General features: G+C 45.3%; 2 protein-coding genes across 2 annotated transcripts; one reads left to right on the top strand and one right to left on the bottom strand.

Annotated features, from left to right (window-relative positions):
* Window positions 1-197: 197 nt before the first annotated feature.
* PAAG_02129 (hypothetical protein) lies at window positions 198-3,292 on the top strand (the record flags this gene model as incomplete). Its single annotated transcript, XM_002796195.1, has 2 exons — window positions 198-571; window positions 667-3,292. The coding sequence occupies 2 exons, from the start codon at window positions 198-200 to the stop codon at window positions 3,290-3,292; spliced, it is 3,000 nt and encodes a 999-aa protein (XP_002796241.1).
* An 838-nt stretch (window positions 3,293-4,130) lies between these two features.
* On the bottom strand, window positions 4,131-9,467 carry PAAG_02128 (hypothetical protein; the record flags this gene model as incomplete). Its single annotated transcript, XM_002796194.1, has 1 exon — window positions 4,131-9,467. The coding sequence occupies one exon, from the start codon at window positions 9,465-9,467 to the stop codon at window positions 4,131-4,133; it is 5,337 nt and encodes a 1,778-aa protein (XP_002796240.1).
* Window positions 9,468-11,816: the final 2,349 nt, after the last annotated feature.

Below are 11,816 nucleotides of genomic sequence, written 5' to 3'. Positions count from 1 at the left end.
CAGGAGATCGAACAGGCAACCTTTTGGACGGATTTGAGAGCAGCTAAGTATCATGTGACCACGCGTTGATCATGGAGGTTTAATTGGGATCTCTTGACGCGACGCGCCAACCAGTCCTGATATCTTCCAACTTCAAGTCGTTCTCTCATAATCCGAACATTTCTGCCTGCTGTGCAGAGCATTAATGATTTAATACTATGACGTTCAAACCTTTCCGGCCTCCACTTATTAGGAAGCTTCCGACTACTGCCTCCCCTTCAACGACAACGACGTCTTCGTCAAATGCAGACAATTCAATTGGAGACTCGTACCCCCAAAGTAAACGCCGCAGAATCAGCCCAGAAACCGTTGACCTCACAATTAATGATAATGAGGATGTTGGCTATGATAATCGGCAACGTGATGCTAAATCAGGATCGGTTCGGGTGGTACACAAGCCAAGCTCAAAGATAACTGATACAGAGCGGAAACCGCTTATCGCAAGATGGAATCCACCAGTGGAAGTGGAAGTTGATGATAGCGGTGCTTATGCAAGGAGTGGTGGGATGGAGACGTATTACAATGTCCTTTGGTACGTAAATTGTGATTTTGAGGCAATTTTTCTGGTTGATAGCGATCCTATGAGTGGTTAATCTATCGCTAATATTTTTCCCGTTCATTTCTCAGGCGTAAGCCCACTGCTAAAAAACACAAGACATGGGATGGCGATGGGATATTAGCCGTCCGCGGTGGTTATGCGTATCTCCAGGATGTATCTGGGAGGGATTTAGGCAGGATTAAGTTTAATTCTCCACTACTGCCCGGATCAACATTGTCGGTTGGTGGAAAAGATGTCGAGGTTGATTCTGTCATGTCAAAGAAGGAGTATATGTCTGGTCGAGCATTACTGGGAATTGCTGAACTTTTACCCGCGAGTATATCTGCCGACGACGGTACCGAAATCCGGAAAGATCCAGTACGGATGTCCCGCATTTCTTCTGCTACGTCAACGAATGGGACGATTAGACTGCCACCCAAGACCAAAATTAAACGCGAACACGGAGACGACGGGGGAGCAAAGAAACTCCTTAACTCTGCTGTGCCAAAAAGCTCTGCGGTGAAGAGTGCTTTCAAAAATCCCATGAAAGAAAGCACTGTACTCGTACAGAAACCGAATGGCAATCCCATTCCACGGCATAACCCCACGCTCCCTGGCGCGGTGGTCATGAGACGGCCAGAATCAGTACCGAAAGGTAAAGAAATTGTCGACGTCGTCCTTGATCCCCTTTTGGGCAAGCATCTTCGGGAACATCAGCGCGAGGGTGTTAGGTTTCTTTACGAGTGTGTAATGGGAATGCGCTCTTTCAATGGTGAAGGGGCTATCCTCGCGGATGAAATGGGTTTAGGCAAAACTTTGCAGACGATAGCGCTTATATGGACCTTGTTGAAACAGAACCCAATATATGAGGCACCTCCAGTTATCAAAAAGGCTCTAATAGTGTGCCCTGTGACACTGATCGATAATTGGAAAAAGGAATTTCGCAAGTGGCTCGGGAATGAACGCATTGGGGTGTTTGTAGCTGATGCCAAAAGAACCAGACTTACGGATTTCACCATGGGCCAAAGTTACAGTGTCATGATTATCGGCTATGAAAGGCTCCGAACAGTGCAAGAAGAGCTCTCGAAAGGTTCTGGTATTGATATCGTCATTGCGGACGAAGGTCATCGAATGAGGACTGTACAAAATAAGAGTGCGCAAGCAATACAGCCGTTGAATACCTCCAAACGAGTCATCCTTTCAGGAACCCCAATCCAGAATGACTTAACTGAGTTTTTCGCAATGGTTGACTTCGTCAACCCAGGAATTCTAGGGACATTCAAAATGTTCATGAAACAATTTGAAGGGCCGATTGTGAAGAGCCAACAGCCTGGTGCGTTGAAAAGGGACATCGAGAAAGGAAAAGCAAGAAGTGAAGAATTGGCAAGTCTTACATCCTTATTCATTTTACGACGCACTGCCGACCTCCTCTCGAAATATCTACCACCGAAAACCGAATACGTTCTCTTCTGTAACCCTACCTCCTCCCAAGCAAATATCTATCGCCATGTTCTCAGCTCACCTGTCTTTCAATGCGCTTTGGGAAATTCTGACAGTGCTTTACAACTCATCACCATTCTCAAAAAACTATGCAATAGCCCTTCCCTCCTGAACCCCAAAAGCTCCGATGAAGATTCTACCTCCACACTTAGTTCCCTGGTTGCCAGTCTCCCCTCCAGTATTACTCGAAGACTCACACCCGCCTCGAGTGGTAAAATACGAGTCCTTGATCAACTACTCCATAATATACGTCATACAACTTCCGAGAAAGTTGTGCTAATCTCGAACTACACATCCACTCTGGATCTCTTGGGAAAACTTCTTACTTCCCTATCCCTATCATTTCTTCGCCTTGATGGCTCCACCCCGGCCGCAAAACGCCAGGCACTGGTCGACGATTTCAATCGATCATCCTCAACTTCAGTTTTTGCATTCCTTCTATCAGCCAAAGCTGGAGGTACAGGTCTCAATCTTATCGGAGCCAGCCGGCTAGTTCTCTTTGACGTTGACTGGAACCCAGCCACGGATATGCAGGCCATGGCACGGATACATCGTGATGGTCAGAAGCGACACTGTCGAATTTATCGATTTCTGCTAAAGGGCGCACTGGAGGAGAAAATTTGGCAGAGACAGGTCACCAAGATAGGGTTGGCTGACAGCGTGATGGATCAAAAAAGTGGCGTTTTGCAATTTTCCCGTGAGGAGTTGAGGGATTTATTTCGACTTGATGAAGGAGCAACGTGCCAAACACACGATCTCCTCGGTTGCGAGTGTGATGGTAGAGGGGGGCAAGAGAATTTCTCGCATCCCAATGGGAGCCATATAATTGATATTTCTGAATCTGACCATAGCGAAAATGAATCGACAGACTCAGATGAAGCTGCCAACGGCTTCACGAAGTTGATAAAAGCCTCTCAGCTCCAAACCCTATCTTCAGGAGGGGCAGTGACGAAAGGGCGTGGGAAGATTTCAAACAAATCTAGGAAGGGAAAATCCAAAATTCCTTCACTGATGCAATACACGCACGTTGATACGTCTCACCTTCGCTCTCCATCGCCTCATCAAACCTCGGGAAATTTTGGCGCAGACAAAGCTAACATCGAGGCTCATATCGACGACGATGTTCTTCTCTCCTTGCTGAAAGAGGAAGGAAATGGAGTAAGTTTTGTGTTCAAAAAGCATGGGTCTTCTGGGACCCCTGAGAGCTCCATGTGATTTCTTGTCGGGTTTCTTCTCAACTTTTCACCCTCGCTTGTATTTTACCAAGTTGCGCAATAATGACCGTTATGATTTTTGTTTTCCTAGTTCAAAGTTGTAAGAGTTGTGTACGACAGGAATGGATGCGACACTATTTCAATTGAGTTGTACAGTTTGTAAATACAGACTGGTTGACCTTGATGTTTTGAATTTTTTGTTTTAAATGGTCATCATTACTCCTTGCTTCTGTTCACCTTTGGACAGCCCCTTTATTTTTTATTTATTTTTTATTTATTTTTATTTTATTTTAGAGCTTTTAGCTCCAGACCTCTCAACATTTATACCTATGCAGATGAGGTACCTGATAGATATATAGAGATTAGACTTAAGAGTCTTTCTTACAGATATAGACATATACAAGAAGATGATTGTTCAATCGTTTGAAAACATGGCAGATGGACTTCGATGATTGCTATCTCTGAATGCAATAATAAATACACGAGGAATATACAGAATTGATTGAAACGGGTTTGCTGGTGCCTAATGGGAGAGAATAAATATTTCTTGTAAATTAACCAGAATCAACAAGGCGACGTGCGTAATGCGGCATCGGGAGAATGAAACAGGGAAAACGAGACACCACTCAAATGCAAACTAGCCATTTTACATCTGAAGCATCTTAAGAATGTATGCAACCCCGTAGATCCGCACTTTCCCCATTACCAAACATATGATGACACCAGCAATCATTCAGAAACCAAACAGAAATGAAAGATCACTCATCATAATAACCCCCCCTCCCCCCCTCCATCAACTTCCAGACACCAAATGCGAAAGTCAACAGAGTATCATGTAATTAGTATCTCAACTTCCCAACCAACCCAAATGTATATGCAGTCTCCGCCTCACTCTTCATCTGGATCATATAAACCCTGAAGCTCCCATTCACCACACCTCCTTGCTTTGCCACTCTGTCATATCTTTCCCAGACAGAAACAGCAATGCCAGTCCTAGCAACCCGCTCAAAACAGCTTTCATCAAGACATACATCAAGCAGTTCCTCCCCATTCGTCTTGCCACGAATGAGAATCCGCTTTTCTTGCTGATGATTTGAAAGGAGCAGCGGAGGGGGAGCAGTGGGCGGTTGTGAAGACGAAAATAATCCATAAGACCCCCTAATTTCCCCGTTTGCAAACTCCGTAGAAGGTGCCTCAGCATCTATTCCAACGGCACCAGCAGTGCCTGGTGGGGATGAGACGGGGGAGACCGGTAATATCGTCAGACGCGCAGCACCCATGTCCCGCCATTTGGATGCAGACTCGCGAACATATAGCCGAATTTTTGCATTTGAAAGACCAATACTGCCTGCTACGTTTTTGGAACCATCAGGGCTGACCTCGAATTGGGAATTTGGAGTATAGTTAGACCCAGAACGAGTGGAGCTTGAGTAGAGGCTTCCCCTTTGGCTTCCGGTGCGGGATGTGATGGTTGACCTTGCAATGCTGAACATTTTGTTCCCTGAACCGAATTTTCTGAGGGCTGAGAACGCACTCGACATTGTTCCAACGCTGGAATCCGATACACCAGCCACAGAAGCGGTGGGCACACTGGAGGCACGGTAGCTGCTCCTCGACCAACTGAACCACCCTCCGAACCTGCTAGTGCGGTTGGAATTCTGACGAGTGAGCGAGGTAGGCTGCCCATTAAATGGACCACGGGCATTTTGCAGTGCAACATATGTCGGATTATTTATTCGAGCTTGATTGATAAGTCCGTACAATTTCTCACATTCTTCCGCGTTCCGTGAGCGGAACATGACGTTGTTCCCGGTCTTTATTTTAGAACTTGTCATAGGCGGGGAGCGAATAGAAATATCTAAGGCAGTTCCGCGACGGATTGGGACCAGAGGCGTTAACTCCAAGGCAATAAGCGGCCGTTTAGAGGCAATACCAACGCCAAGTTCTCCCTTGGAAGATCCAATGGGGTGTGAATGTGCGGCACTCATTTCGTAAGCTTCAATAAGCCCGGGGGTAATCATGATGCTACATTCATAGGGATAAACTGCTTCCCAGGAACCTTTGTCATGCCAGTAGAAAATAGATGCAATGGATTTTGCTGCTTCATATGGTTGTAATGGAACACTCTTGTATGGAGCTTGGGAAGCTGGATTGGATGGTGCAAGTGCTCCCTCTGAATAAGTAGGAAGAGATGAATGGGGGTATATTTTGTAAAGTTTATGAGCTCCAATTGGTGGCAAAGGTGTTGCCATATCGTCTCCTTCCAACTCTTCATCTGACGTGTCCGAGGAGGAGTCAATATCGTGGTGTTCGACGGTGGATGTATCAGAATTCTCTGATGACTCCGTTGCTGTAGAAGGTTCATACTCGTGCTTCAATGGAGAGGAGGATCGTCGATTTTTATTATTACGAGGGGTGATAGGGCTTAGAACTGGAATGTGTTTCTTCGAAACAGCTGGGCTTTGCGACCTGTGTGGTGGCGGTAATGGGGCGTCCTCCGTAAATATTGTGGGATCCCGACGGAGAACAACTTCCTCTGGGCTTTTACCTTGTTTAGCTGAGCATGGTTTGGTTTTAGAAGTTATCGCCAGTGGTGGTGGCATTTCCTGCTTTGGGGATGCGGGCAGGCTGCTTTGTTGGCTAGCTTTCCTGAGTTTCGGTATAGTTGGAAGTTCCAGAGACGGGACGGGTGAGAGGGAACGTCGACCTAGGGGTCTAGCAAGATGTGGCTTTGGTAGGTCCATTTGTGGAGAAGAAACCCGGCTTCTGGCTGGTTGTACATCATCCTGAGGACGAACAATAGCCTTCGTTTCCGGTGTTTTAGGTCCAACCAGCGGAATATCAGACACTCTTTTCTCCTTATCCGGTGTTCGAGCACCGCTTGATGTTGGACTTGACGTCGGAAGATCACCATAATTAGACCTCCTCTTAGCCTTGGATCTCTTCAACATGGTTGGAGAAGGCCCGCCGGCCATATCAATCGCTTCATTGAGGTTTCTGGGCGTAGGAACTGACATCCGCGGTTTCGTGACTGTGCTAGGGGTCGTTAGATCTTTCTCATCCTTCAAGGAACGTTTTGACAAAGGAAGCGCCTTCGGACAGGGGTAATTGCGGGATCCGTTTGGTTGGGCCTTCGTCTTGTCGTTGTCATCATCAACGGATGCCGTCAATTTTGTAGATGGAGAAAGAACTGTAGCCTGTTCTCCGATGGGCACATCCATATTTATGGGACTTGAACTCCTCTTCCCTGATGAGGTGTACAAATCAGAAGTCTCCTTCTCTGCTCTAGGGGCCCTGTCTCTTTCCTTAGATCGATAGATAAAGCTCAAAGATCGATCAATCTTGGGTGGCACAGGGCTCAATCCGATCATTTGAACCCATTCAAATCCCACCTGTTCATCATCCGTTTTGAAAGTGAGTAACTCTTGCCAATCTTTCTCCTCACCTGGAACACTCCTTATCATAACGACAATTTCGCCCTTTACATCACCATTTCGAGCAGAAGCCCGACCACGGTCGATGGGAGGAAATAAAAGCCATCGATCAGTCTCATCCACCTCGCATATTAATAGGTCACCACCGGGTCCCTCTTCAGGGGGATTATCACGAAGTAGCAATTCAGCCCGGCAATCGATTTGCTGGCCACTTGAATGGAGCAAAGAGAGACTAAAGAAGTCGCGTGCCTGGACACGCCGATTTTGGTGAAGACTGACGTCTGTCAAGACTGCGAGGCTCTTGGGGCTTCGGGCTCTAGTAGCATCGATGTGGGCCGCAAGATCGTCTTCTAGTCTTGCTCGTTCTTCGTTTGAACGTTGTCTAGCTTCCGTAACAAGCTTCTGGTAAACCATGGCCATCTCTTCTGCCTTGGGGGACGGCTGGATATAGTTGATGCCTTTAAAAGTCTTTGCGAGATACTTAAGTCGAACAAGGGGTCGCTTGAGAAGAAAGGCCACATCTACCTTTTCACCATCTCCGTCTACCACATCGCCGTCTTCATCTTGCGGCATCCCAGCATATAGGCTTTGGGTCTCTGAGTTGATGTCATGAGATGGGTCCTCATCTGGCGGTGCAAGGTTGACGACAACGTCCTGAAATCCAAGACGCCAGGCCTTTAAATAATCCGCATACACCTTTTGCGCTGATTGTGCCCAGGAAAGCAGAGAATCAGGATTCGTCAATGGGGCTCGCTTGTGAAGCGCTTTTAGTCGTTCGAGTGCAATTCCCATATTCACAATAGGTCTTGTGAAGTTTTCTTCGTCTTTAGGGTCCCCAGATGGTCGAAAAAGGCCGGCAGCAATCGCTGAATCGGACTTGGATAAAACAGATGCTAGTAGAACAGGTATGACACCACCGACAAGTGTCCTTAATTCACGTATATACTTCGTTTCATCTGATGAAAATTCCTGCATTATATCTCCGACAGTAGCGGTTGCCAAACGGCTTCTATTCGTACGGATGCTTCTGGCAGATCTTATACTGCGACCCCCACGTCCAGGTATGGATAAAACAGATATTAGATCGGCATGAGTTGTAAGTCGACGTTTCAAACCACTTTTAGTGTCAGGGAGCAGGTTCGGATCAAAATGGTCCTTAGACTCTGGTTCCAACTGCTCATCTAAATTTGTTTGAGGATTGGCACGAGAGTCGGTATCTTTGTCGTCTTGAAATCGAACCGTCTCTGTCGCGGTACTCAGTGTTTCCACGGACATTATTGTCGAGAGTCGATGAACGCCGGTGCCTGGAAATGGCCTCCTCAATGTTAAAGGCGGAGGACGGTCAGACAATGACACTTCAGAGCTGTCTGAGGAGGAATGAAGGCCTAAGTTTGATCCTTGAAGAGCTTCGTCGAGTGATTCATGGAGAGTCGACATTTTGCGAGTTTCAGATGTCGTATTTGGGCACTTTTTCACACCTGTTCTTTTTAAAGTCGATGGTGAAGATTTCCAGGTATCTGTTGATTTTTCACTGGGTTGCTCAGAGTAGGATAATAGGTCGTCCTGATGCACAGTAGACGTATCCGTCAAGGGGGGGATATGAAAGCGCCTTATATTCCCATTTGAACTACGTCTTTCTTTAGCGTTTTTCAGCTGCAGCGTAGGGCGAGATGTAGCATCGTCGTCGTCTCGACCTCTTTGGACTGTTTCCCTCCGCGACTGTGATAAGGGTGCTGGTATTTCGACGAGAGAATCCTCATCTTCCGAAAACGGGTCAGGGGTTGAAGAAAGCCATGCCTCGACACTTGATCCTTGGTTTCGAGGGGCTGGCGGGGGCTCATGTTTCCCAAAAATTTTTCTCGACTCATCGATAACATGATTAAAAATACCTCCCTTGGGAGGTCGCAGGTGTCTTGGTGGAAGTTTGTGCCCTTGTCGTCGAGTCCTATTCTCTTGCTCAGAGAGCTGGAAGACCTCACTGGGTTCGGTTGACATTTCGTTGTCAACAGACTTTTTCCGTAAATGCCTCTCTCTCGTGTCATCATTGCCCTTTTGCTTCCTGGGCGTGTGATGTCTTGAGGTAGGGACCTGATCGCTATCAGCACCGTCTTCTTTATCTTCAGGCATAGACTGCGATTCTTGAATTGGTTGAGACTTTGGGCGTTCACTCTTTTTAGGAGATGGCATCGAGGATGCATAGACCCTGATTCCGTCATCGCGCAAGGGCTTAGACCCAGACTTTGTGCCGCTGCTATCTCCGAAAGTTTTCCCTTTTTCCCCTGCTGATGATGTAGAATCTCCATATCGGTCGAACACATCTGTTTTCTTTCTAGGCGTCACCTTCTGGGGAGGAGTGCTTGGAGGGGACCTGTTTTTCCTCCAGTGTCCATCACTGATAACCCGTTTCTTCGGGGTGCTGTTACTTCGATCTCGCTTACCACTGTGGTCCTTATTCTTGCTGTCGTCTCTCGATATGCTGGATTTATTATTTCTCGAATCGCTCGCCCTGTTGGATGAACGGGATTTTTGTTCGGGGGAAACATGGTCGCTGTCACTCCCAGGGCCAACGTCTTTTTCTGTTATAACGCCTCCACCCTGCTGCTGCCATTTGCGAACCTTTTCCCGCACCGAATTTGTGTCGTGGACACCTAATGGTTGTCCGATATCAAGCGGTTTCCCATTTGAGGGCGTGGACTTCGCGCTTCCACGGTTGGAAGGTCGACGAGGAGAAGGAGCAGGCATTACTAGGGGCATAATTTTTGACATTTAACAACAACCTCTTCAATCATATATTTGTGCGTCAACTCACGGTCAGGCGTAGTAGTATATCAAGCAGGAATACGCGGCGCATTGGCCTGCTTGGTTTGGTTTACACGATAACCCCTCTGGCGCACTAAAAATTTGCATTCCTCCGATATGCTCTCCAATTTCGAATCCGTCCCTGGAGATCGCAAAAATAAATAGAAGAGAGAACTATGGATAGATATTTATCGACAACCCTTTTCTGAACAGCTGGTCAGAAATTATTCGAAGGAGACTGCAGAGTTGTCCCTTATCATCTGCAGCACTTGGTGATCGATCTCCCTCCAAAATGGCCCAGTGGTTTGTTTAGCACTCCAGCCGTCATCCACTAGCGCCGATGCCACCAGCCAGCTGCCGGGACAACAGGCATAAAATCGGAGCCTGATGTTCCAAAGCTAAACACAACCCACGACAGAGAACCAGCATTTTGTCCGATTTCAACCATGAATAAGGACATCGTGTATGAAAAATGACATCACAGCCAGTATTCCACATAAAAACCCGAAAACAACACTGATATTTTGTGTAGAGTTGTTTGTCCTCTGATTTGTGATTGTGTGTGAGACATTTGTGAGAGGAGTTTGCTTTGTTTACAGTCTGGATCGGGTATGCCGGACTAAGGCTGAAGTGGCCTGCTACGGAGTATGGCTTGATAGCAGCAATTTGTGTAAATATCACAGCTCTCGGTTTGATGAAAGAAGATAGGTAAAGGTATCCAATACTTGAGATAGATACGGTTCCCTGGTCAGAGCTGCGGGGATGGAAAGATAATCGTCCTTGATTATTTATTATCTATGCATACAAGCATGTTTCACTTGCTACAGGCCCAATGACAAATAAGGTGAATGTCGGCCTGCTGGCCATATGCTGCCACACCTCGATAGATCACCTGAATATGAATATAACTGTCGGACACTTCTGTCACGTGATCTGCTTTTCCACCATAAGTTGTTCTTGTAGCGTGCCAACTGTCATGCAGTGGTATTTGTTATTCACATAGCCGTAGTGAAGAGAATATGAAGTGTTGCAGCTTGTCAGTCAGCTGTTTTGTATAGATGTAGATTAAACAGCTGTTAAATTACTCTTCTGCAATGTAATTCATAAAGTAGCAATATACAAATATTTATATTGATAAACATATTAGGAGTGTAAAATCTCCTTATATCACTCTTCTCTCTCTCTCTTTTATATATATATATATATTGAAAAGCTGATTTTGAGGGTATGTTAACACTGTCAGATCTATTCACCTTCTTACATAATCTGCACTGTATATAACTTCTGTGTAGCTAGTGATCACTATATAATCAATCAAGCAATCTATTCTTCACAGGTTATGAGACTCATTTTGCGCAAATAACTGTCAATTTGAGGAATTCTTGTCAAATATAGTGTATATTAATCACTGCTCACTTCATTCAATATAATATTTTCTTATTTTATGTCAATTGATTGATTTGATACACTCTTATATTATTATTTTTTTTTTTCTGTGTTTAATCTGTTCATTTAGTGAGTGAAAGAAAAATCTGCAACTTGCTAATTTTTCAATGACTGATTGCACAAAAACATGTCAATCTGCTCAATCAAGTTTATAGACAAGAATCTCACTGAATAAAATTACTTTATTTTAAAGAAGATTAATATGACATGATGAAACATATGATGACTTGCTTGTGATCATAATTGAGTCAATTTAGTCAATCTGACTGATTTGAAAATGATCAGGGGGCTCTGAGCTCACTGACCCCCTCAGAAGTGTTCAACAGTTCTAGAATTAAACTTCTCAAAACATCTGATCAGCAAGCTAGGCTGATTACAGCTCCTATCATAGTAAGACCAGTTCATCTACATCATGTTAAATATGCTGATTCAACTTCTTCAGAAGATGAAGTGAAGACATCTGTGGCAACTTCTAATCTGCCACTGGCAACTGACTCTGAAGAATTGCAACTGAGAAGATTGAATTTTGAATATCAAAAGATTGATTTAGAACTTTAAAAAGAGAGATGCAAAGAATTGCAGCTTCAACTTCAATTGAAGAGACTCTGCACTCAGAATGACAGGGTCACAATGCCTGCATATTCATCAATGAGTTGATCATCAGCATGGGATCTGAACTTGAGATCTTAAATGCAATATAATCTCTATGATCTGGATAGCTGTGTCAGCAAGGTGATCAGCCAGTTCAAACAGAATACTAAGTATGTCATCAAGTTGAACACTCTGGTCAGATCTTTGAATTACCTCTTCTGGTATATGAATATAAAGGCCAAGCTAATTGACACT

Source organism: Paracoccidioides lutzii (assembly GCF_000150705.2).
Source record: "Paracoccidioides lutzii Pb01 unplaced genomic scaffold supercont2.4, whole genome shotgun sequence".
NCBI classification, from domain to species: Eukaryota; Fungi; Ascomycota; class Eurotiomycetes; order Onygenales; family Ajellomycetaceae; genus Paracoccidioides; species Paracoccidioides lutzii.
Note: the sequence above shows the minus strand (reverse complement) of the source record. Positions and strands in the feature narration are given on the sequence as shown.